The sequence below is a fragment of a genome, unplaced genomic scaffold (assembly GCF_019419815.1).
Source record: "Pyrus x bretschneideri cultivar Hongxiangsu unplaced genomic scaffold, Pyrus_bretschneideri_v1 Contig13, whole genome shotgun sequence".
Lineage (NCBI taxonomy): Eukaryota > Viridiplantae > Streptophyta > Magnoliopsida > Rosales > Rosaceae > Pyrus > Pyrus x bretschneideri.
In genome coordinates, this window is record NW_025999424.1 from 554913 (window position 1) to 581798 (window position 26886).

General features: G+C 35.9%; 3 protein-coding genes and 1 long non-coding RNA gene across 9 annotated transcripts; 3 read left to right on the top strand and 1 right to left on the bottom strand.

The window, feature by feature from the left end:
• Window positions 1–226: 226 nt before the first annotated feature.
• LOC103936787 (squamosa promoter-binding-like protein 13A) lies at window positions 227–2818 on the top strand. Of its 4 annotated transcripts, none has more exons than XM_018644891.2 (4): window positions 227–402; window positions 678–1024; window positions 1559–1695; window positions 2075–2818. In XM_018644891.2, the coding sequence occupies exons 2-4, from the start codon at window positions 693–695 to the stop codon at window positions 2608–2610; spliced, it is 1005 nt and encodes a 334-aa protein (XP_018500407.1). In that variant the 5' UTR covers window positions 227–402; window positions 678–692; the 3' UTR covers window positions 2611–2818. The 4 variants fall into 4 exon arrangements, with proteins under 4 accessions (XP_018500407.1, XP_048434759.1, XP_018500408.1 ...); XM_048578802.1 differs by having other exon boundaries at window positions 227–397; XM_018644892.2 differs by having other exon boundaries at window positions 227–397; window positions 681–1024.
• Window positions 2819–3074: 256 nt separating this feature from the next.
• Window positions 3075–4313, bottom strand: LOC103936786. 2 transcript variants are annotated; one of them, XR_665706.3, is made up of 3 exons: window positions 3925–4209; window positions 3381–3811; window positions 3075–3291 (listed from the first exon to the last, which is right to left on the bottom strand). It is a non-coding gene; the product is annotated as an uncharacterized LOC103936786 (long non-coding RNA). The 2 variants fall into 2 exon arrangements; XR_007256191.1 differs by having other exon boundaries at window positions 3075–3811; window positions 3925–4313.
• A 3091-nt stretch (window positions 4314–7404) lies between these two features.
• LOC103936785 lies at window positions 7405–8125 on the top strand. The gene has a single exon (XM_009346651.3). The coding sequence runs from the start codon at window positions 7554–7556 to the stop codon at window positions 7938–7940; it is 387 nt and encodes a 128-aa protein (XP_009344926.1). The 5' UTR covers window positions 7405–7553; the 3' UTR covers window positions 7941–8125.
• Window positions 8126–12961: 4836 nt separating this feature from the next.
• On the top strand, window positions 12962–26542 carry LOC103936784 (truncated transcription factor CAULIFLOWER A). 2 transcript variants are annotated; one of them, XM_048578803.1, is made up of 7 exons: window positions 12962–13572; window positions 23053–23134; window positions 23777–23841; window positions 23911–24010; window positions 24870–24911; window positions 25957–25998; window positions 26125–26542. In XM_048578803.1, the coding sequence occupies exons 1-7, from the start codon at window positions 13388–13390 to the stop codon at window positions 26281–26283; spliced, it is 675 nt and encodes a 224-aa protein (XP_048434760.1). In that variant the 5' UTR covers window positions 12962–13387; the 3' UTR covers window positions 26284–26542. The 2 variants fall into 2 exon arrangements, with proteins under 2 accessions (XP_048434760.1, XP_048434761.1); XM_048578804.1 differs by having other exon boundaries at window positions 25966–25998.
• Window positions 26543–26886: the final 344 nt, after the last annotated feature.

Consider the following 26886-nt stretch of genomic DNA (forward strand, 5'->3'; position numbering starts at 1 on the left):
ATAATAGATTTTTCAATATACTCGTAACATAATATCATATATAATTATATAATCATAAAACGATACGTCACATAACAAGTGTTTGAGTACACAAAACTTTCTATTTTTCGGGGGAATTTCACATCAGTAACACTATTCTATTGTCCATGTTGATCATTATAAAATTTGCCTCCCGTACTGAAAAGCAATAAGATACTGTCTCTTTCGCTACCATTCCTTTCCCTCGAATTATCTTCAATATTATACAACTTTTGTTCGTTAAACTATGTATTTATTTGCACTCCTAAAAATTTAAAAAAGCTTCAAACTGGGCGATAAACAAGGGACAAACAGAAAAATAGAAGCAAAAACAAGCCAAAAACTCCCTGCCTCAGCTGGTCCTCCCTTGATTTTTTGGGTCTGGTGTGGTCCTCGTTTGATTTATCTTCGCTATTTCTAGTGTTTAAACAATAAAAGTTGGTGATCATGGGGGAATTTATAATTTATGTTCCCTCTGAGTCTGTTAGTGGAGGGGATTAAATTTATATAATTCCAACCTGGGTTTTTCACTTTGCAACGAATCCTTTGACCCTCCTTGTATTGGAGGGAGCAGAATAATCGTAGTTCATTAGCGCTAAGTATCCTCAAAACTCAACCCAATTTCTTGGAATTTAATTCCTCTGATTTTTTTTTTACAGCAGATCAGAGCAGCAATGGAATGGGACTTCAAGGACAGCGACCTTGATGCTCTGGTGGGGTCCAGCATCTCACAACCCCAGATGAAGAGTCGACCAGCTGAATCTCTAGGATTGGATTTCAAGAAATTGCAGGAGGATCCAATAAAGCTCTCATCGTCGAGAAGGATTAACGGCAGTAACAATGGAAGTGATCATCTGAAAGTTCTATGCTTGGTCGACGGTTGCAGGGCGGACCTCAGCCGTTGTCGTGAATATCATCGGCGGCACAGAGTCTGCGAGCTCCACTCCAAGACCCCTGTTGTCGTCGTCAAGGGAGAACAGAAACGATTCTGCCAGCAGTGCAGCAGGTGCACATATATATATTATCAGTTCACCATGCTTAATTAATTGTTTTTGGTAAAAAATACAATCTAATTGTTTTATTTAAATTTGATAGCAAGGGAATGTTTTAGATTACATTTTCAGGGCATGTTTTAGATTACTTTTGTCATGGCTAAAAGCACATTTTTAAAATTTAAAAACCCTAACTACATGTGAAAAAAATTTGAAAACTCTGACTGCATGTGAGAAAAGAATTAAAAGCTGTCGTAGACATACTTTCTGAAAAAGTATTGGATTTTTAATAAAAGTTTCTACATGTTTGTAACAATGACACTTATTTAGAAGTGCTTTTAAGAAAAGCAGTCTCAAACGAGAATAATTCACTGAGTGAGGTTCAAGGCTTAAAGCTAGCTAAGGGATGAGGAATCTTTCTAAAATGAATTCTCGTATGCTTTTTCATTGTTTTATATATATTGTCTGCTAGGTTTTTTGGAAAATTGATTAAGAAAGAAGCTACCCTTTTTTTCAGTTTGAGTCACAATATTTAGATGTGATTGTAGAGTCCATTCTCTGGTGGAGTTTGACGAGGGGAAGAGGAGCTGCAGAAAACGTCTCAATGGACACAACCAGCGCCGGCGGAAACCTAAACCGGAATCCTTCTATTTCAGTTCCCACGACTTCTTCTCCACCTGCAAGGGTATGGAGTCCATGAACCAAATCACTTGAATTGTTTAATTAGGACTGGTTAACTATATTTTTTTTTGCTGTCTTCAGTTTTGATAGATACTTTCAGAATTGGATTTATTTTGCTAAATTGTGAACAAAAAGGAATTGAGAGTTGAGGTAGTACATTTATCTTTGAGAGAACTGACACACCGTTCTTATAAAAGAACAGATTATTGGCATCATTTATCGACAAGTTATCGATACATTTATGACATTATCCCATACGATATCCACTGAGACATCGTGCACAGAGAATCGTTATTTTTTTCATTCGTTTGGTAATCATTATTATTGATCATTGCCTAGTGGGATTGTTATTTATGCCTCTCCATTTCTTAACTAACATTCAGGTCCCAGAATCCTGCAATTTAGTAATCCACAAGTATGTGCAACAACTAATGTGAGATGTATGTGGCCTGTGGAGGACAAAAGAGGAGCAGAATCCATGTGTTCCAACCACCACCACCAGTGGCTGCGTGCTACTGACGAGCCAAAGCCTCCCAATTCCTTCAACGGAGCAGGACACGAACCTTTTCTTTTCGTGCAAGCAAGTGACCCTAAAGCCACCGCAGGCAACCGAGCAGCCCCTCAAGCTTTCATGTGCCAGCAGCAGCCGCTTCCAATAACTGCTGCTGCCTCGCCAAAAAGCACAAGGGGTTGTGCTCTCTATCTTCTGTCATCACATCCAACACAAAATCCAGTTACTGGCCTAAACCACTTGGCTCAGTCGCCTGTCACCACTACTCATCCAGGTCAGATCCTTGACGCGAGACTTCAGATGAACCGTGGTTTCTCTGAATTCTCATGCTCACATGATGAGGAGGACAGGACTGTAATTCCAGAAATGATGTTTCTTCCGGGGCCTGATGGCTTTTCGAACAACTGAGTGCAAATGCTTCCAATTTTATTGGAGTAGCTTGTGTTTTTGGTACTTTACTAGTTTCTTTGATGTTGATTAATAATCTGGGAGAAGTCAACTGTAGAAGACTCCCCAACCATTTGATTGCTTTGAAGTATTTGTGTTTTGTGGAAACAAAAATTATTTGGTTTGAATTATTTGTGTTCTATGGAAACGAAAATTTTTGTTCCTTCCATTTGAATTCCAAACGAGGAGATGAAAAGTTAGTTTGATTTGTGCTTGATTACATACATGTATAAATCAAACTCTGTAGAGTGAAGGTTGATGGCATTCGGAATTTTCGATGTACTCCTTTTCTCTAACCCGAGCGGAATGGCGTATTTATTCCTTGAATGTTACCACGCTCTTTAATATGAACACCGTGTTTATTTCTGGAATTTAAATTGAATAAATCAAAAGAAAATCAAATGACGAAAATAAAGAGTGTCAAAAAGAGCAAAAATGTAGTGCCGAAGTTATATTTCCATGATATCCCGCTACAGTTTCCTCTCTTATTATGGAAAAGCAATATCATCCCATGGTTGAGGCAGGAGTTCAAAGAGTTACAGACTTGAAACTAAGCCATCACCTTGAATGACGTCTGAAAAGCAATTGCTGCCAAACGATCCCAACTATAGCCAAATTAATCATTACTTGTTTGAATAAATTCTGAGAAAAAAAAAAATACGATCAAATTAAAATAATAGCCGATTTCTATCACGCATGATCATATGACGAAAGAGAGAGAAATATATAACCTCAATTACATCCAAAAAATTTTCGTGTTGAGCTCAGCCTTTATGAGACTTGGGTATCAAGTGATCATCTCCATGGTTAATTGATCGGATCATTTAATCTGATTGAGCCATGCCAATATCATCTTCAGTTCACTGCACGTCATATGTGATATGTGTCTTCAAGTTACACATAATGTGGAGACATGTACAGACCGCCCATCGGACCCATCCTGTGTATCTACAGACTTCTTGTTGTGGCCTTTTATCTCTGTGGAACACTTTGTGTTTCAGCATTTTCATTACAAAAGGCCGAAAACTAAGGGAAAAGCGAGAAAGCCCAAAACTCTGACAAAATGGACTCTCCCTTGATCAGATTTGCTTACATAGAGGGAAATTTAGTGTTAATTTGAGTACTTCTCACACTGGTAAGTGTTGTGCCTTAGCCTGTTCGTCTGTGCGGAATCGAGATTTAAATTACAACCTCACCAAATCATTCACAATTGAATAGAATAAAATACAATAATTAAAGACACTGAGAAATTTATGAAGTTTGGCAAAAACCTACCTACATCTCCAGAGAGATATTGCTCTTCACCATGAGAATAACGGTACAAATTACACATGAGTTAAATCAACATAACCCAATCCCGAATCCCTTGTACACCCACTCACAAAATTTTTTCAAGAACCTCACTCTACCACAAGAGTTCTTTCACAAGAAGATCTTTTCACTCTAGTTCTCTTGATTTTCTCTCAACCCATGTTCAACCTTTCCCATGGGAGAGCCGAATGCTCTCCCCCTTGGATGCCTCTCTGATGCTTTACCCTGTCACTCGACAAGCATACCCTGATGCACAAATATTGCATGCTAGTTATAGGCATACACTAGCAACTATGCCAACAACCAAGACCAAAAAGTCTTGAGTTCACATGGCATATTCAACACCTAGCCTACCTAGCATGCAACCCTTTTCTCTCTATGAAATTTAATGCATAAAGAGAAAGCTTGCACAATTGCATGCAACCGACTTTGCAACCCACAAAGTCAAGACATGCTTCCAACTTTCTTTGTGGTAGTGATCATGTCTTTTCTTGAACGAAGACTTCCTTGCCACAGCTGAAAGCCTTCGCATGGTCTTCAATTGTTGTCAACACGACTCATAATTACTCACGAGTGTATGAGCCAAACACAAACACTGGTAAGGCCATCGTGAGTCAAGTAAAAATGAAATTATATGGTTTTCATGCTTTGAGAAAGGTGCCTTTTGAATAACATCGTAGTTGTGGACACCCCTAATCAAGTTTTTTCTCGCTTCCATGCTAATATAGAAGATTTTGAGTAAATTAATATGAGATCCTATCTTGGGGACATTTCACGTTGTTATGGCCTTTGAATTGGGACAGTTGAATTGCTTAACGATTGAGAATTCCATAGAGTGCAAAAGAAATCTGTGTTCTCATGTTAAGGTAATCATTCATAAATTAGCTTAATTTATAAATTTTGGTTCAATTTCTTTAGAAATTTTATTTTCTGTTACAATTGGCTTCGAATTAAGACAACTACTATAAAAGTACTGTAAGTGGTGAATTACTCTGATGAATACAATATTTTTCTTCAATTCGCTATATCCCAAGTTCAAAGTCTCTCATCACTGTTTAGAAAACCCACGAGCACAAAAGTTATGGATGCAACGCAATTACGCCAATTTATCAGTTCCTGAATATATTTGATCACTTTATGCATTAAAAATTTCAAAATTAGAAACGAGAACATAGTAAGAGTCAAAGACTGGGAGGGAGGAAGGTCGTACATTATTAGTACGTAATTTTTCTTTTTGGAAGAAGAAGAGAAGATAGCAAAACAAAGCAAACATGGAAAATATACAAGAATTCCAGCAAGCAGTGATAAATCAACTTGTATATAGAGAGGGAAAGCAATAGGAGACTTATCAATGGGGTCGAAATAGAATATCTTATCCGCGAAATTAAAAGTTGAGAAATGTGGAAGCTTTTATCATATAGATAGCACATGTCAGAGTAAAGCAAAGCATCCCCATTCTACAAGTACCTTAACCACAGCTTGATCCATCATATCCTAAAGTATACATCATAAGATCAGATTCTCCTCTTTCTCTTTCATTAACCTCCAAAATACAACTACATAGGAATGGGCGGAGTCAGGATCTAGTGTGGGTTGGGGGAGGACGTAGGGGTTTTAGTATTGGTTTGGTATTGAAGTGCTTTTATAATAAAAAATGGATATTAAAAAAAGTTGAGCTCAAAAAGGTATTTCGTAAACACTTAAAAACAGCTTATTTTTACAATTTTGGATGAAAATAAGCTGAAAACATGAAGCAGCAAAAATGAGCTTATTCCCACAATACAACAGAAGTAGTTTTTTTTTTAAAGTACAGCAATACCAAACCAGCACTTAGTGTGGCTTCACCGCTGTAAATAGAGATAGTACATCTTTTTGTACGTATATGGTGAATACATGGTCTTTACTACAATGCTCATATCTTTATTCTGATTTTGCTACAGTAGAACGAAATTCTTGTTAAGTAGGGGCTCGTATGTATACAATTTATATTAGGTAACTTTAACAAAAAGCTCATGATACTGTTCATTTTAATGAAAAACCACATTTTTACACTAAAAAGTCAATACTGGCACTATTCACTTTACCCTTTATTTTGTCCTTATCGTTAAAACTCAAAGTTTTCAAACCATTTTCATTAGTTTTCTTTTTATCTATCTTCATACTTTAGTACGTATAATTAAGATCGTGTGTGTGTATATCACGTATCTGAGTTTTAATTCTCTATATTTGCTATATGAAAAGCAAAGAAATCTGAATCTCATCATATATTTGATGAAAGTGGATAGATCGAGGGTGATGGTGTACTTTGAAAAAGACACCGTTCTTATCCCACCAAATATATGCCCCCTGCAAGTTTGACAGCCTAGGGTTTTTTTTTCCTTTTTCTTTTTCATGAAATTATGCTTGCTCTCTACTTCTCTAGCACCATATGCCTCGTTGAACGACCCAAGTACACAAACAAGAAGCATGAGATACTGTCTAGTGCCTGCTAGCTACCACTATATACTAATATAAATATATTCTCTCTGTAAATCTGCAAAAAGATGACGAGGATGATCAGTTGCATGATATTTTCCATGGTCAGTTTCTTGAAAATTGATCTGCAACACATGCACGATCGATCATTATTCTTTCGAGCACTTTTTCTTTTTGGAGACTTACGTATAACCTATGTGGTTATCCTCATGGATCAAGCAACGAAATGTTGATTAAAAAATTTATTTTTAAAACTTGGTGAATCATCAGGATATGCAAATTAATCATCTAATTAATACACTATCAAAAACATGTCCTTAACATAGACTAATAGCAATAAGTTAGTTAGTGGGAGAAGCATATAATTCTTGCTTAATTCTCTAAAATGGCACATTTAACTGTAGGACAATATGTGGCCTCTCTCTATAAGTTCTTGATTAATTAGTTTCCAAGTGATTCTGTTCTCTTTTATATATTCTAACGCTTACTCATTAGTTTATTACTGTGCAGCCTAACTCTTGCCAAGCTGCCTAAACTCCCCAACCAATGTGAAGGATACAATTAATCAAACAATAATTTTTGGTTCTAGAAGTATAATTGTTGAAATTAATCTAACGTTGGAAAATTGACAATACAAATTGCAATAGATAATACATGGTGTTATTCTAATTGTACCGGGAAGTTTTATGATAAAGCCGAATCTCGACTGAGCTAGCATGTGGATAAGTTGTGGATGATATTGTGTTGGACTATTAGTCCGTCTCTTTGATATTTGACAATAATTAAAGAGAAAATTCTCATATCTTATAAAGTATTTGTTAACTGATTAGTATTGATCCATACATCGGAAGGAATGAAACAATTACATAATTAAAAATGATTCTTCCAGATATTTAGTAGAAGGACCACGATATATACTTCCTAATCGATCATGTCTATCTGCACTCATTTCAACTTGATCAGCAACTTTTTCCAACATAAAAAAGAAAAAACAATGTTTACCCCACCGAAAAATGTTATATATACAGACCCCTCAGTCGGTGCACTACAACATAGATACTTTCTCTAACACATTTGATAGAGCTACATAGCAACAAGAAGGAGTCAGAATACGACTAATGGAGTCGAATCGCAAACGCAGAGGTTTCATGAAGGGCAAGTTGATGCCGTTCTACCGAGCTGCAAAACCTAATTCGACAACAAGTATGCAATATACTAGCAAGGCCATGGCCAGCAGCCAGGTTAAGCCGAGCCAGGCTACTCCGTCGCCGGCTTACTCCGGGTTTATGGTTCACGGCCAGGATTATGTGATTGCAGCAGCTCAGCCTAAGCAGAAGGTTTCGTTTATTGTTCCTTCAGACGCTACAGATCATCATACCAAAAACAGTCTCATTAAGCAGCAGTTTGATCACTACGGCGCAGGTGACGAGAGTGTCGATATGAAGGCTGCCAGCTATATTTCCTCGGTTCAAGAACGTTTCAAGCTCGAACGGATCAACTCTTGATCACAAGGAGGAATAATCAAGAAGTTACCAATATCCGTACGATCCCTCACGTAATATGTATAATTACCTTATGTTCGATCTCGTAATAAAAATCCATAAACATGATTTATTATTTGTGTAGAGAGATCGAATCAAGACCGTATGTACGTGCTTTTCATTTGTTTAAAAATATGTGTATCACTAAATTTAAAAGCTACTTAGGAGCATGGCATAAAACTGAGTCAGTACTGCATGCATGCATGATTAATTAACTAGTTATCACAGTCTTCATCACACGGCACGAAATCAAACTATATGCACAGCCCAAATTTAGATGAGTGCTGTGTATAATTTTGAATTTGGTGATTAATGATGTCGATTTAGTCAAATTCTAATTCCTAGATTGATCAACTGTAGAATAAATAAATAAAAGTAGTGTATACTTTCTTCAGTATGTTGGAGGGTTTAAAATCCTAAATCATTGTACATTTTCGAATAATGCATGGCAACAAAAATATGAAAGTTTATGCTTTATATACGTTAACCACGAACTAAATAAATAAAAAAAGGAACTAGACTTTCATTCATACTAGAATTGAAAAGCTTATTAGGAAATTAGGACATATCTGAATTATTTCATGAAAACTTATGCATGAAAATGAAAAATCTGGAGCTCGAAAGAATTTTTTTATTGAAGTTTTAAAATTCTTAGTTGAAAAGTTAATAGGTGAAAATGAAACATCGTAATGATTTGTTTTCCTTACTTTTGCTTTTTCTTTCTAAAGTGGAATTAAGAATCCTATGTTATTCTCTCTGTACTCTTTAGGGTGTGGATCCTACCCATACAATTTGAGGAATAAAATCTTTTCTCGGTCCTTGGTTTTTATTTTGGTCAATTTCATCATTGCGTCACTCCTAATAGTAGCTGATATCAGCGTGATGTCATATAACCAAGTGGTTGGGCCGGTCAATTCGGGATTGGGAAGGAGTTGGGCTCCCTTGGTGCTCAGTAGATTTGTATGGGCTAGAGTTGCTCTTATGAGTTGGACGTGCTAGCTAGTCCTACCTACTTCTTCCACTCTTCAAGTGTGAGAGCTTCACGTTCTCCAAGTGGTTAATCTTAACATGCTAGCCGCTACTTCATTTTCGTATAATGATAACGCTTCCTCTTTTTTAGCGCTCCACCCTCCTGTATAGTAAGGAGAAATCAAGTGCGCGGCTATGATTTTCAAAATAAGCCATGAGGTTTAAATTCTCATGATGCACCTTGAGGTTTTGAATTTGCATATTTACACCTTTGTCTCTTTGAATGTCTAACCCTTCATTAAATTGATGAGGTTTTGTGTCAATATGGTGCAAAGTATGGCTTACACATTGTTTCATATGGCGTATATTATATAAGAGTCCCACGCTCACAAACTTATCAATTTAATAAATTATCATACAATCAATTGAAGTGGAGACAAAAATTGATACAATTTTAATACCACAAGATGCAATATGTGAAAATCAAAACTTCACGATCAATTTTAAAAATCACTCTAAATTTGACAGATGTAAAATAAAGTTAACCTAACAATTTTCTTTTATGACCTATTTGATTGAATCTCCGACTAGGTAGAAAATTAGAAAACTCGTGAAAATTTTAATTAGAATGGAGTCCAAACTAATGAAAAAAATAAATAAATAAACTGCTCTCCACTAATATAATGACACATAAAGTATTGTCATGTGTTTCGGAAACATTGAAGCAAATCTCCAAAATGGCCATGGGTCCGAAAACAAATCATGCCTTTGGTGTATGCCAAATGCTGAGCAAAGCCTTGGTGTATGCCAAATGTTGAGCAACTAGACTAGCACCAGTTAGACATCATCGGTGGCAGTCCAATCCACCAAAAACTGCAGTCATTGACTCCTGTTTTGCTTTCTATGCGGATTTAACTTCAGGACTACGTTTTCCCCTTTTCCTTCTTCCTTATTCACTCGTTCTAAATTTCCCCGCAATCGAACGCCAAAGTTTACAAATATCTAAGTGTTAAAAATTCAAGACTATTCAATATTCCGGAGGATTATAGAAAACCTGATGTATAGAGTTCTTCTATGTGTACTTTACGCAAACAAGTAACGTAGTAGTACAACTTCTTATGCAAAAAAATACGTTTACAAGTAGCTTATGAGTTATAACAACTGTAACATAATTAGGCCCTCGAAACTTTTATAATATATTGCTGCATTAGACAGCTAATTTGCATGACTAAATTATATAGTCTCAATCTAGCCGGTCAAACGCGGCCTCATCGTTAGTAGAAGTATCAGTTACAGCTACTTAAAGAATTTAAGAATATCCAAGCCCAGTTCGAACAAAAAATAATAAAGCCCAGGAATTGGAGGCCCATTTGAAGGGGTGGTGGGGGAGGCGGGGTTGGGTTTCCGACATATGCCGAAAGGGATGGATTAGGGAAAAGCAGAAAAAGATATTTCGGTGTGCTGTGTGTCTGTGCAGTGCGAGTGGAGAATGGGAAGATTTTTTAATGTGATTGACACACGAAGTAATACATTATGTGTTATTATATAAATAATAAAATATACGTGTTAAAATATTAATAACTTGAAAAATAAAATTCTATTTTTTACATAAAAAAACGTCACAATGAAAAAGAAAGAAGGACCGAGGGGGAGAGAGAGAGAGAGAGAGAGAGAGAGAGGCGCTGTCGTGAAAAGATAGGTCACCCGCACACCCACCACCACGAAAACCGAAGGCCAATCCCAAATGAGGGTAAAATTTCCATATTTGATAATACACGTAAATATGGAAATGATGTGGACGTGGTTTGATGGGACAAAAGCAAAAGTTTCCTACCGCTTACCCTAGATGTGGGGCCCCCAATTTTACCAAATCAGTGCAGAAGAGCATTTCTTCGGGTCACCAGGAAATAGTAACTACTATTTATAGAAAATAAATAAATTTAGTTTTACCTAATATTGGAATCAAAGTGAAGCAATAAGAAACAAAACATACGAAAGATAGTAGTACACAGATGGGCGTTTAATTGATCGTACTAAGAACGAAGAGTGGATTGAAAATTTAACATGGAGTTGCCTTTTGACTAAGTAGAGATGTGCATAGAGAGGTAATTCTTCACTAAACGCAAAAAAGAGAGTTACTTTCCAACACAAAGAAGTAAAGGAAGAAGCAAAAACTTTGTCCTGAGTAAAATAAGATTTAATTTTCATAAGTCTGTTAGTGCAACTTATCTGCAACACACTCATAGGAGTGTACACTGTAAATTGTCGAATAATACTCAATTGTAAAAAGAACTACCTGACCAGCGATGAGACTACTTTGTTTCCATCGCACGTAACTAAAACCAAAATAGAGAATTTACCTTTAAATGGAATAACTTTATTTTGTTCTGAAAAATCAGAAAAATATCATATTTTCTTTGTTAAGGAAATTTTTTATTGTGATCAAAACACGAATGGTATATCACGTATTTTTATATAAGTGATGGGAAATTTTATTTTTTAAGTTATTAACTTTTTAACACACACGTTATACCATTTGTAGAGTGACACGTGGTGTACCATCCTGTGTTCCGGTCACACTAAAAAATCTCTCCCTCTGTTGGCTTCCTCAATTCCCACCTGCCAGTTGAAGTAGGATTATTTCCCCTCTTTTTTTACCTCCCCTTCCCTCTCCTCCTATTTAAACGGTCACGGTTAAGCCATCTCAATATTTTATATTAACTTTTTATAGAAAGAAAAAAACAAAATAGAGAATGTGAAAGCAAGGGATGGAAGGGGATAGAAAGAGGAGAAGAGAGAATCCTAGTCCCGGCCAGTTCCCTTGCTGACGTGTGCACCAACAATAAAACTTTCCTCCTATGGTTCTGGTACATTCCCTAGAAACCAAAATAGTTACATTAGACCAAAATAGTAATATTCACATTACTTCAGTTTTACTTGATGTTTCAAAAAAAAGATACATGTCATTTACTACTACGATCTATTAATATTCTTTTTTATTTATAAGGAACGGGTTTTAAGTTCGATTTTAGCCAAACGTAAATTTGAACCACATTTATTGCTAACCTATTGTGAGGCTTAGCCCGCATTCATACTTTCTTAATGTACATAATATATTTTGTTTAAATATTTGGAATTTTTTGCTTTATATTTTTTTTAACAAATGATATTATTTACATTAAGGGAGTGAGATGTGGGCTAATCCTCAAAGTAGGTTTAGCTAATTCGCCTTCGGTGAAAATCAAATATAAAATCTCTTACTTACTAGTGAATATGAATACTACTAAATCGTAATACTAAACGACTTTGTTTTATACATGTTAACTCAAAATTTTAATTTGCATATTTAAATATAAAAATTCAATCACTTTTCTAAAAACTAGTTAAGAAAATTTATTTGTCATTGTATATGAAACTTACACGTTAGGTGATAAATTATGCATTTGAAAGAGGAATATACGAAAATAAATAAAACTTAATCTCTTATCATGCATAAAAATAGTTCAACAAAATTTCATCTTGTACACGCTTATGCTTCAATAAATTATACTGGTATATATGCTTATATATAGTACTCGTAACATAGAATAGTTCACATGGTTAACTTGTAAGAGAGCTAGAAGAAAATATTGAGACAAGAAATAGGAGTATGAAGAATGAGAAACAATAAGTCATTTTTATATTTAAGCTTAAAAATTAAATAAAAAATTATAAAAATAAGCTTGATGTGGATAATTACTAAGTGAACTTAAACCAACAAATTGAACTAAGCTTAACTTATATCAAGTTGACTGTTCCAAAGAAAACGTTATATAGTACGACTTTCGAGATATTTCTCCTCTTCTTCTCCCACTCCCTCTCTCTCTCCCTCTCTCTCTCCTCTATCTTTCTCTCCTGATTCAAAATATCCTAACCGAGTCGAGTCACCCGAGTTGAATAAGCTAAGGAGAAGAGAGACGGGGTCGGTCACGGTTTCCATGTTTTGGGAATTAGGCTTAAGTAGAGTGGATGATGGTAATCAATCGCGCTGTTAAAAAATCTGATCAACCGCGGGAGGAGTGCACACGTGGCGGCCAGAGATCCAGCGTATATTCGAGAGACGGAGGAGGCATGATATTTGGGGATAAAAGGTAAATTCCTTAAATGGTAATGGGGTTTATGTCCAACAACACCACAAGTACGACTTCAAAAACAAGCAACAGCTGGGAGGAGTTGCCGACTGACTGACTGACTGACTGACTGACCGAGCTATCAGAGTTAGAGCAAGCCGGTCGCGAATCTAATTTCTCTGTAATTAGTACAAAACCCCTCTTTCTTTCTTTATTTAGCTGTCGAATTCGCTGCTGCTGCTGCTGCTTCTAGGTTAGGGTTTTACATTTGGCTCCCGGAAACTAGAGAGAGAAACAACAGAGAGAGAGAGAGAGAGAGAGCGAGAGCAAGTAATGGGGCGAGGGAAGGTGCAGCTGAAGCGAATCGACGACAAGATCAGGCGGCAAGTGACCTTTTCCAAGCGGAGAAGCGGGCTGATCAAGAAGGCACGTGAGCTGTCGGTGCTCTGCGGGGTGGAGGTCGGCCTCGTCATCTTCTCCACCAAGGGGAGGCTCTACGAGTTCTGTAGCGGCTCGAGGTACGCCCCCCACTTAATTTCTTCTTCCTTCCAAGTTTCGACCGCCTTGTTTTTATTTTTATTTTTATTTTCCATGGTAAAAAAACGAATGCTTTAGCTAGTAGGAACTGGCCAGCTGGCTCCCGAACTATCTTTGCTTTCTTCTGTATGTATGTTTCTCTCTGCAGTGCTAGGCTGCTCGCTAGCTGCCATCTTTGTAATTAAAAACTTACCAATCAGCCAATCAGTGGATCCATTTGTTTTCTCATGTATAATTTTATTTTGTGTATTTTCGTCCTTTGTAGGTTTTGTTGATAACTTGATATGGATGGAAATTTGAAAGAATCCTTTAAACTAACTTCTCATAAATATCTTTAGCATTCGTTCCCATAAATATCTCATTTGCTTACGAAGGTTTCGAATTCTGAATTTCCAGCCTACTCCTACCCAATACGCTTCCATCCAACGCTCGCCATTGGACCAAATTCCCACTTACTTAGCTTTCAACGTTTTATTATTATTTTATTATTATTACTATTATTATTTGTTACCAGCATGCATGAACAACACTATGGTGTGTGTCGAGCATATGACAGATGAATTGGAGCATCCATCGTCTACCGTTGATAACGAATAAATATCTTTAGAGCAACCTAATTGTATTGAGATTGAAGCTAAAGATGATGATCATTAAAAGTACTTAAAATATTATATTAATAGTTGGGTCGGAAGAAAATGTCACTTCCATACTGTCCGTTGCAGTGTCCTTAGAGTAGGACATAGCATCAATCTCTTCAAAGGCCCTCGGGAGGACTGATCGAGTACTTGTTATATGAGTGCTATATATATATATAGATGATAAGATAGTGACGGTGCGTACTCTATATTATCTAATATTATTCCTTTTCTTTGTCTATATTGTTAATATTCTATGGAAAAATGCATATACATTTAATAAGATAGTCAAGGTGCGTACTATTCCTTTTCTTTTTCTATATTGTTAATTGATTAAGTTCGTACTTAAATAATGTATGATTTATATTTACAGTTTGATTATAGACTTTAGTAAGATAAGAGAACATTGCCCCCTAACTTGAGAAACAATCACATACCTCATCTTATCATCGACTAGCTTATCACATTCCTGAACCTGTCATAGATTGATCACATCTAATTTGTGAAACGAAGATGCGATCGGGAATCCAGAGTGTGGAAAAGGAAGTAATTAATACTAACTAGCTCTCATAAGTAACTAAAATAGTGATTTATCAATATAATCACCATTGGTCTGATGGAAGTCATGTGTGACTATTGCTATGTCGAGATTCTAGTATGCACTCATGTATTAATAGTTGTGCGCATTGTATTCAGGTGAGTTTGTGAGTGTATAACACCGTCAAGCGGTGTTTCCCTCACATGAAAGAATTCCATCAAGAATTCACTGAAAAATAGTATTGGACGATATATTAAGATGATAAGGAAAAGTTTTCGGGACGATATGTTGAGATGATAAGGAAAAGTTTTCAAGTGCAATTTGCTCATCACCTTCAAGTCGTGGTAATGCTCATCATCTTATTTATCATCATTGGATGAGTTTAAATTTTAGAATGTGTCTATTCACTACAGATATCTCAAAATTTAAATCTATCTAACGGTGATAAATAAGATGGTGGGCACCACCATCGCTTGAGCATCGTGAGCAAAAATATTCTCAAAGTTTCCATGCATAAGGATTAAGGAGTGGTATGGTAATAGTTGAAAGAGTAACGTCCAAATTGCCGTGCATGCATGTCGTGAGCATGTTCGAGATGAAGTTTGTTTGCGAGCTGCATGACGTGAGTTGGCGAAGCACTATAGGAGAATGGATCATGTGAGTAGCCAAAGTCTAATCTCCAGCATATCTGATATCGTTTTCGGGTTAATAGGAGGTGAAGGGTCTAATTCTATTCGTTCGATTTTCATGGTTTTTGCGTCTTAAGAACTTATTAATTAGCTTGATCAGGTTTGTTAACCATCTTGAACTGAGAAATGAAAAAGAAAATAAAAATTAGAAGTTACCCTGTAGTAAGTATATTTGTATATCATCTTCCATGGCCAATGATGTTAATTACAATAATTTAAACATCAACTCTGACTGCAGAAAGAAGAAAGATGTAGTCAATTCTATGAAGGGCGATGGTACGTAAGTTTATAAAGCTCAATACAATCTTGTGCCATTACGGTATACAGCTGAGAAAGGATCAAAATATTGTCGTAATAATATACCTAAAAGAAAGGACCAAGATCAAAATCTATGGCATCATTTTTAAAACAAATCACCTAATATAAAAACGACAATCTGATTAATTTTCTATAAAAAAAATTTAAATTTAAATCTAGTACTCATATGAGAGAACGTTAAGATGGTTAAAGACTTAAAAGTATGTACTTATATAAAATACAATAAATATTTAAATAAGTTCAACATGCATCTAAATAAAATATGTGTATGTGTTAAATGTAAAAATTACAAAATCTACGTGGAGCGCATGCCAAGTAACTAGGAGTTAATTATGTTCTTTGATGGTTTAAGTGCTGATGTGGGCGTGCCAATTTGCCACCAAGCTTGGCCAGGCAAATAACTTGAATGTGGTGATGTAATGGAATGCACTGCCAACTTCTGAATCTAGTAACTCCTGCCAAAGAAGGAATAGTCTTGACCTTCAGTTCTAGAACCAAAGACAAGGTTATGCAAATCACTATGAAGTTCTGAACCTGTGCACCAAGTTTGGCAGCCTTAACTATGAGATTTCTCCATATCGGCGGTATGTTCAATAAACATATCAATTGATGTGGTTTTTACTTTGGAGACCGTGTTTCGGCCTTCTTTGTCATTGGAACATTCCCTCGACAATCACCTCCCGAGTCAATCTTTATAATTGTCTTAGAAACTCCAACTTTTTCTTCTAGGCCAACCAAATTTTTAGTCTTAACTCAAAGAATAGGTGGATTGGCTTCTTCGCGAGTCAAATAAACAATCCTCTCAGGCAAAGGCTTGATTATGGCCAGAGTGAGAATTTGCCCCCACCCATTAGCCCCCTCTTTGACCCTTTGATCTAACCATACTTTAAATGGAATTAATTAGTACATTGGAATAAAAGGGAAGCCTTTCTCATCTAGCCATTGTTCTTGAAGGTTACATGAGCTTTCACTTTCAACATTTGGGAAAAGAATTTTCTCATCTCTTATGTAGATCAAGAATCTTCTTCACCTTCTATTCCTTTTATCCTCCTCTCTTTTTTGAATGAGCTTCTCTAGTTGAGCTTGAGTCTCATCCAATTGGCTGAAATGAGATGGATTGGAATATTGAAATATCATATGGGCTTCACATATTTGCACAAAGGTGCAACCAAGCATACCAAAATGTTGATTTTAAAAATTACAAAGTCTACATGGCATGTAAGCCAAATAACTAGGAGCCAACTACGTCATTTGGTGGCTTAAATGATGATGCGGGTGTGCCATCTTGCTGCCAAGTTCAGCCAGCAAGTATCTTGAATGTCATGATGAAATGGAATGTGCTGCAAACTTCTGAATCGGACGACTCCGGCCAAAGACAGAACACTCTTGGCCTTGAGTTCTAAAACCTGAAGAGAAGGTTATGCAAATCACTATGAAGTTTTGATCTTGTGCACTGGGTTTGGCGGCCTCAACTATATTGGTAAAAATATAGGTTGGTTGAATCGGTGTCAAACTGTATGAACAAAGATACTCGAAGAAGATGAGTCCCTTAATTGTAAAGATGGTTCGACTGTCTGTGTGCCGAACTTTAATGTAACCTAAGAGTAAGCAATCATAGTACACATCACTTTGCCAAAAAGGCTGATGAAGTGATCTTTTTCGGCGAAAGAGAAAAAAATTGTTCGTTGGCCAAGACTTAAGATAAAAAGTCAGCCCAGACTTGAGATAGTCCTTGTCTATCTAGTCAGTCAAAACTCTTAAGACAAAATTACTTTATGAATTTGGACCTTGTTTATCCAGTCTGTCATCTATACTAGTTACTTCTGAAAACCCCCGTCTATCCAGTAAATCGTCGTCCGTCAGTTGCCAACCCAAACCTGTCTATCCAACTGAAGATTGTGTTGGCGGTTAGTAAGTCAATTTCACAAAAGGGTGTGAAAAGATTTCGCATAGAGCATTGATTTGTGTGTTAAGTTGAAGGTCCTTTTCTTTTTTGTCCACAGACTTGTATTTGTGGGCATAAATTGCTTGATATTCAAGTTGTACTAATACTATAGAGTCTGATAAAATTGTAACTCCTTGAAATATTACCTTGATATACTTGAGAATATCTTCAATTTTCTCATGGATAATCTGTTCTTTTTAACTCATGATCAAGTCCAAACCTTGTACTTGATTATCTCCATATTATTAGAGATAATCGCATTCAACGCATATCTAGCCGTGACCTCAAGATGAGTCTTTATCGCATGAAATATTCGACTCCTTAATTATCCCTACTCTCAAGCATTTTCAAGAGAATTTCCTAGAACACCTTGGACAATATTATGATTATTAAAACCATAATAATATCTAGAAAAGGTATTCAAAATCATCTTGATCTTTTAGTCTAACCGCTGCAAACATATGGGCCAACATTGTAAAATCGGGTATAAACAATATGATAATCCGCTCACATAGTTAGAGTCCTAGGTTGACCTCATATCTCATGGTTTACCATCTGACTTCAAGTTAAACAAAAATGACATGATATATTCGAGTTTTTGACATTTATTTTCAAAGAAGTAACTTAGCTTTTGCAATCCAAAACTATTGTAGAAGGTGAATATCCATTCCAAAACAACTAGTAATAGAGGAATAACTCACCTCTTCACACACTCATTGGTGTTCTAGGTGAATTTTCAAGCTTACAGGTAGACAATGTAACTAGTGACATGGAGCATGGCCAACTGTGAGGTTTCACACATGGCCAACTTGCTTTAATACTATGAAAGAAGTTGAGGTTCCACCTCAAAATGGAAGTAGCTCAATTCCTTATAAACCTATGTAAGAAACAAGGTTTTTACATATCCCTGTGTGGGATAATTCTTCACAACGTCACACGTTTCATTACATATGCCTACGCTCGTACGAAATACATTAGCAATATGCGTGAAACACATATGGCTGTTGACAACACATATTAGCCAATGTGAAGCATGTATGACCGTTTGAATTCACACGTGAGCCAAAGTGCTTTGTTACAACAACATAGCCTTATCCACTAAGTGAGGTTTGTTGTATGAATCCTAGAATACCACTATGCTCGGTTTTGTCCCAAATCTTCTATTAGCTCAGTATTCCATGTTTTTTAAGTCTATTTTCAAGTCTTCCTAGGTCTTCCTCTGTTTCTTTTGCCCTGAACCTACATCTCATAATCGCACTCTAACAGGAGCATATGTAGGTTTTTAGTTCACATGTCCAAAGTACCTTAATCGATGTTCTCTAATGTTATCTTCAATTGCGGCCCTCCTACTTTATCTCGGATATCCTCGTTCTTAATCCGATCCTTTCTCGTGAGCCCACACTTCCAACGAAGCATTTTTATTGCTGCTACACTCATCTTTGCACGTGATGATGCTTGATCGCCCAACATTATGTGCTATAAAGTATTGCTAGCCTTATTGTCATCCTATAAAATTTTCCCTTAAGCTTTAGTTGCATACGACGACCTCACAACACACCTGATGCATTATTCCGTTTCATTCATCCAGCTTGTGTTCTATGATTGAGATCTCCATCTAATTCTACGTTCTTTTGCAAGATAGATCAAAGGTAACAAAAGTGTTCAGTCTTAGGTACTTTCTAATCTCCAATCCTCATCCATATCTCATTTAGATCCCATTTCCACTAAACTTGCACTCCATATATTATGTCCTTGTCCTATTTAGGCGAAGACCTTTATATTTCATCACCTTCCGCCAAAGGTTAATCTTTGCATTTACTTCCTCATGCATTTCAACTGTCAACACTGATATCATCTGTGAAAAGTATACACTAAGAAATATCATCTTAAATATGTTCTGCCAAAGTGATTTGATACAAAAAAAGAAATAGGGAGAATAACCCAACTCCTTCTAAGCACTTGCAAGGCCTTTTAACTTTATGATAGGGAGACGATGCTTCACAGTCTCACAGTAATCAATTGCATACCACGTCCTGCACATCATTTGGCCTATTTATGTTACATTATTTTTGTCTCAAACTTAGGGTCTCTTAAAAATGTTCATCTAGAAAGTACTTTTGCTCATAAACACTTTTATTAGATGCAAATCAAAAGCTCTAATAAATACAAGTACTTCTTAAAATAAGCGCTTAAAACTCTTGAAGAAACACTTGCTACTTAGAAATGCTTTTACAGTATAGACGCATTAGCTCTTCATATTAAACATTGACGAAACTTCGTTTGTTATCTTAAAGGGCTTGAAACTATTCCTAAAACACTTCCAAAACATGCATTCCAACTGCAATGTGCAGTTTAGATTTGATGTTTATCTCTAGTGGTGCAGTATAGGGATAAGGCCCCCTTAATCAAGTTTCATCCTTGACCATCCATCTTAAAGTGTAGCCGAAATAGTCATGGCATGCACACTGAGAGTAAAATCGTAAATGTCACTCATTTAAACCTTCTTGGGGATCTACCATATGCATGGAATGGTGAATACCTAAAAAAATGTCGTTTTTCTACGTTCATCTATTTGGCTTTTCCATAACTTGGGGTCGAAGGATTATATATCCTTAGGCTTGTTTGGTGGGCTGATTGAGATACGTTGTGATCAATTAAAATGGACTTGATTATAGTCTGTTCTTTGTTGTGTCAGAGTATGAGATGAATATAACTAGATATGATAGGTTATGAATCCACAATAAAGTGAGTTATCCAATTTATCTCTATACACGAGTCACAAGTCTTGCCTAACCAATCTCTATCAATCCAATCCTATTCTAATGCCTAATCTCATCCAGCCCACTAAACAAATCCTTAACAGTTACATGTTTAGGCTCTGTAGGCAGTGTCTTACTTGGACACTCAAAACGAAAATGTCTATAATATATAGGTCTCAAAATCAAGAGAGGGAAAGCAGCCCTTAGGATTTTTCATTTGCATAAAAGTATTGGATAAGATCATAAGATCAGTAGGACAACTTTAAGGCTACAACGAGAATATAAACTAAAGAAAGTGTATGAAAAGACAAGTTGATAAAGGATTGAGAGAGTAGAAAAAAAGACTCAAACACATAGGGCCATGAAGCTCATTTCCTCTTTCCAATCCTTGGACAAAGCTAAAATTGATCTCTATAGATTCTTCCAACTCATTGAGGTCAACATCCACCCTTAGGGAAACAAAATACCTTTCTTTCTATGACAAACTACAACTAGTCCATGTAATTTGCACAAAATTTTACTTCTACCCTTTTAGTTTCAATTTTCTTCAAGTTGGGTCCCTATTGTTTCTATTATGTTTCAATTCAAGGATATCTATTAAATTTAGCTTTGATACCATGTTAGATTATGACTACTCAATGCAAACTCAATTGGAAATACGTGGAAACGCCAAGTTTGAGCACTTAACGCAAAAGATACTCTAAGCATGCCACAATCTACCACTTGCTTGGGAACAAGTGTTTATGTTGGGCCTAACATATCCTTAGCCTAACAACTGTTTATGTTGGGCCTAATATGTCCTTAGCCTAAAAAGTGTGTATGTTGGGCCTAACATGTGCTTAACCTACTAAGTTATAATATAAGCATCTAAAATACAATTAGCAATCACAAAGAGGTCCAAGAGACCTTTTAATACTTAATGCCAAACTTCCATATCCAATGTGAGATATACTCAACAAGGACACACACAAATGTCGAGCCCAAATGTTAAAATTCCATATCCATTTGGAACATGGCTAAATTAGAAGCAAATATGGACATGTGTTGGAGAGTTGACCCACCATGATGAAAAAAAGCTTTATCTTCTTTGTTTATTGATCTTGTGTCTTTTTGCTCTTGACAATTGATTTAGATTGAAAACTTACATTCTAATACGGTGACGGAGTATGCTATTTTTATGTTTAATCATCACTTAATACGTTTTTTACGTGTTAAGACTCTTCATCCCTACATGTGATGAGCCGTGTTTTGAGTTTTTCTACAATAAAAAAGGAAGCTTTGTCTTGATTTTTTAAATGGTCTAAGCCCCTACCCTCCCATTTCCAATTGGTTTTCCACAAATGTGAATGTTGGTGGTCGAACTCATTCACCAGCTTTCTCGCAACAAATGGAAATCGTACCCTTAAGCAACGCTTGAGATTCGGGCTGACTTCACGGCAAATTAGATTTTGGAGTTCAATGCTTTTGGACCACGAAGGAGCTAGCTTTTCAATTGCAAATGACATTTTGAATTGCGATAGCTGCAAGCCCGCCAAGTAAAGACTCTGAGTTAGGTTATGTTTGGATTAGGGATGAATGAATTAGAGACAATGCACTAAGGTTATGTTTCGGTGAGGAACTGGTAAATTTCAAGGGATTGAAGCCAAATTACTAACAGATGGACTACAAAATGTGAGATGTTAGAGGATTTGAAATACATTTCGTGATTTGCAAATCACTTTCAGAAGGATTCATGAACAATCCAGCACACATGTCTTTGTAATGACCATGTTATGCATTTATACTTACAAATGGTTACATCATATGAGGAATTTGTTAATACTTATTTATCTTTATAACGATCATGTAGTGTATTTCAAATTCCTCAAACTGATATTACGTAGCCTATTTCTATCTATTCCAAATCCCTTGAAACTTAAGCATGTTAGCAAACAATGTGATTTGTCACCAATAAAAAATAAGCACATAAATCAACACTTGAGTAATAATCTAATCATCAATACCACGTAATGATTTAGAATATATGGTTTAAATTGATGGTCTAGAAGGCATTACTCTAATTGTAAATCTCACATGCAAAGACTTCATTATTAGGAATGGTCAGCCGATGATGATTTTCTGTATTTTTTTAGTTAAAGAATCATTAAAGTGTGAACATGAATAAGGAGTGGATTCCATTTGAGGCTTTAATCTCCAAAAGGGGTCCACTCCTTACTATTTTCTAAGTTTTTGCTAAACTAGCTAGTGAATAATGTCAAAAGCTAGTTGACTCAACATCTCCAACAACTCCCTTATGCATGCCCTAAGCCTCTTTTCTATATGGGGTTTGGGGTGGGGTGGGGTTTATCCACGCTTCTTGTCAATTAGTCTTAATCATGAAATTCCACATTTCTTAATTTACTGTTAATCACTAGCACTAGATGTTTTTATTTCAATTGGATGAATTATGTGCATATAAATGGCATCCCTTCTACTGTAAGTGTATTTATTTCTTTCAAATTAATCAATGCATAAAATAAACTTGCTTCTGATATATATGTATATATATATTTTTCTTGTGACCCTTTGCTGCTTCAGTTTTGCAAAGCTTCTGGAGCGTTACCAGCAACATAATGCTGAGGAAATTGCTGCTTCCAAGAATGCTGGTGGTACTGACAAGGTTAGTCAAGCGTTTTACCCTGCACAAAATTAACAGGATTAGAGTATTGAAAAATCCTATATGTTAATCCACCAAGTTATCGAGCTCAGTGATGCTCAACTTGGCTCACATGTAAAGCCCTTGTCGTTGTAGCCCAATTTCGGGAATCCAACTTGGCTCACATGTAAAGCCCTAAGATAACACGTGCTCCGAGCCACATGATGTGTGTTGTCCACATGATTGGCTTGACTGCCTCCAGACGAGGCATGTGAGGATATGTGAAAGTTGTTCATATTAGAAAGTAAGGGAACTTGGCAAAGGCTTATAAGAAACTAATTTGGTGATGGGTGGTGCTCGACTTCTTTTATGAAGTGAGAGGAACTTGGCCCACCTTTGACCAAGTTGCACTTGTATTATGAAAGAGGTTGAGGATCCAATATCTGTTGTTCCTGAATCAAAGGTTGGCCAAGTTGATTGTGAAAGAAGGTACTGAAATCACAGCTCAACCAATTTAGTGTATTTGGTAGGACTTAAAAGTTTTGTATCACTGTCAAAATTACAAACACTAGTAGCAATACTTTCAGCCTACGTTCTCTGGACAAGAACAGAAGTTTATCATTTACCATATCGTTTCTTCTCACGTTCTGCTAATCTCGGGTGCAGAAGCATAATTTGGAATGCAGTGGTCTCCGTACAGGCGCTAGCCAATCTCTGAAAATGATTCAAAGGTAAGTATCATGTACAGAAGCTTCATTACATTTCACCCGTGTGACTGGGATCTGATTACCTTTATGCAGTGATATAGAAGCACAAGACATTGATAATCTAGATGTTCCAGAGCTAACCAAGCTTGAGGAGGAATTGGATGCAGTTTTAAGACAAACAAGATCAAGAAAGGTTTATTAATCTTCTTTTATTCTTAGACCATCGTTAACTAGTTCATATTCTGGTTTACTGTGACAGCTCATGGAAAAAGAACCTAAAAATAGCATTACGGTTTCACTTAGACTGGTTTCGGATATAAACCTGCATATATAGTTTCTGGTTTTGGAATATAAACCTGCATTTCAATTAAGTACCTCTTTTCGGAATATAAACCTGCATGTATAGTTTCTGGAATCGGAATATAAACCTGCATTTCAATTAAGTACAGTACCTATTTTTCGGAATATAGACCTGCATATATAGTTTCCTTTTCTAGCTGGGATTGCATTGATGATCAATAATGTTTGAAATGTCTGTTCTCTTTTGTTATGTTTTTGTCCCTGAGTTTTGGAAGTTGGTAAATCCTTTGAATAGTATTAATTTCTGTTGTTTCCATGATATCAAGGTATTTCTTCAGGTTTTGGGTGAAATTTAAACCACAAAATATATGATTCATCCTTTGAACTGCAATTTTATGACAGAAGTTTAGTGATATTTGATAATTTCAGTAATTCCAGAGACCAACAGATATGTGCACTAAAATAAATTCTGAATAAATGGCAGAGAACAATTTGGCCGTCCTAATTTTGGTCTGTAAAATGTAAATGCTTGTATACTTGAGTGGTTCTTTTTAGATGGTGCCCTGTTCCTGTCCCATAAACAACTAGGATTACGAAGAAAAGAAAACAAGGGTTCGAGTCACTTGACTATCATTGAAATAAACACAGTAGTAACAGATACATGAAGCGTTTATATAATTTGCGTTGTGTATTGGATGTACAGTCTAATAGATTGGTGGTAAAAACTCACTTGAGTGCTATTGATAATGCAGACACAGCTGATGATGGAAACCCTTACAGCTCTTATCGAGCAGGTATACATTCTATCTATGGCATCATCAACCTTCAACTTTGAACAGAAAGTGTTTTCTGTTTGAAGAGTGTTGTCATTAATTACCAAGATATATGCTTTGTTTAAGTGGAGATTGAAGGGGTGGGGGTTTTACTGTGCAGTTTTGGTATACTAGTACAGTCTTGTATTTGCAATTCTAGTTAATGGGAGTGCCAATTGCAATCTGTTCGAGGGCATATCCACGTTACACATGTGCCGATGAGCGGTCTATGTGTACTGTGGATATGCCCTCCCTCGAACTCACAATTCGTGCAGGGGCTTGCATTTTTGTTGCTGCATTTTTTTGTGGTTTGGGAGAAGGGGAGGGGGAAGTGTAAATTAAGATCTACTACATTGGTTTACTAATATTTTTCTTAGGATAAATTGCCAATTTAGTCTCTAAATTATAAAAATCTGCCAATTACATCCCTAATGTTATATTCGAAAGTACTATATTCAATTTTCCATCAATTTAAGTCACGTTACTTGTATGTGATACACATTGAATGGTAGATTGGTAGTTTTTTTTTATAAAGAAATTATGTATGAAGTTAATTTGAAGGATAAATTGGTAGTTTTTCATAAATAAATAGTGTAAGTTAACTTTTGAGGGTAAATTAGACATAAATTCGCAACTTATATGAAATGTTAAGGGCTATTAGACAAGAAAATGATGATATTATATTCTGAAGTGTATCAAGTGACTTAAGTTGATGAAAATTAGATAAAATAACTCTGAATATAATAGTAGGGATGAAATTAGCAATTTCTAATGAATTTAAGAACTTATTTTACTGAGAAAATAATTCAATGACCTAATTATTCAGAGACTAAAACGACACTTCACCATTTTCTTATATTCCCAGTTGTCTGATGTCTGAGTTTCTGCTGGTGCCGCATATATATATGCTATCAACTGAATTTATAATTTGGTGCCACTGATATGTTGGCGTAAATATTTGTCGAGATATTTTGAGAGAGTTTTTATTTGAATTTGGTGGATTATGCATGGCACTAAATCTGAACAGGAAAAACAGCTGAAAGAAGAGAAGCTTCTCATGGAAAATGAGGTATATAACCACATATAATTATATATTTCGTTGAGATATTGCAGAAATTAAGGAAGAAATTGTGATAGAAAAGCAAGTAAAGAAATTAACAAGTACTTAGTCACTTGATGGCCTTTAATTTTTCAGATTGCAGCAAAGGAGCAGCAGATCAGGGACCGAGCTGCCGACGAGGAACCGGCTCAGCAGAACACTTCCACCGCTAATAACACCACCATCACCTCCAACAACAACAACAACTGCAGCAGCGACGACGATGTTCCGGCCACCATGCTTCGTTTGTTTTGACTACTTTCTAGGGTGTGGGCAACTTATGTACTATATTGTATACGTGGCAATAAGGCGAGGTGACACGTCTACCAACTCTGGGGACATATGTCTTTGAGAACTGAAATTGTACGGCAGAGTGGACCTCGCCTCTCCGTGTTGTATAATATATCGTGTATGAACGGGATCCCGACTTGAATTTGTATGTAGGGCCACAGTATTTAATTTTTATGTTTTTCTTTGGTTGGGAATTTTAATGAAACACTTTTGATACTGTTCACTTTTAACGTTAAGGATATTTTTAGCTTAAAAAGTTACTTATACTACTATTCATTTACACCTTTATTTTGTCATTTTGATTAAAATTAAAGTTTTTAAAGATTTTTTCGTTAGTTTTCCTTTGATTTATAGTTAAGTTTTGTTAGTTTTCCTTTGATTTATAGTTAAGTTTTGTTTTCGTGGTTTAAAGAAATATGGTTTAAAAAGAAATAAAATTTACCATAAATCACCACGTGATGTTGCTTATAAAATATAGTTTTTAATTAAAAAAACCTATAAAATATAAATAAAACTCATATATATTGATGAGTCTTATCATTATTAAATATGTGGTACAACTATGGT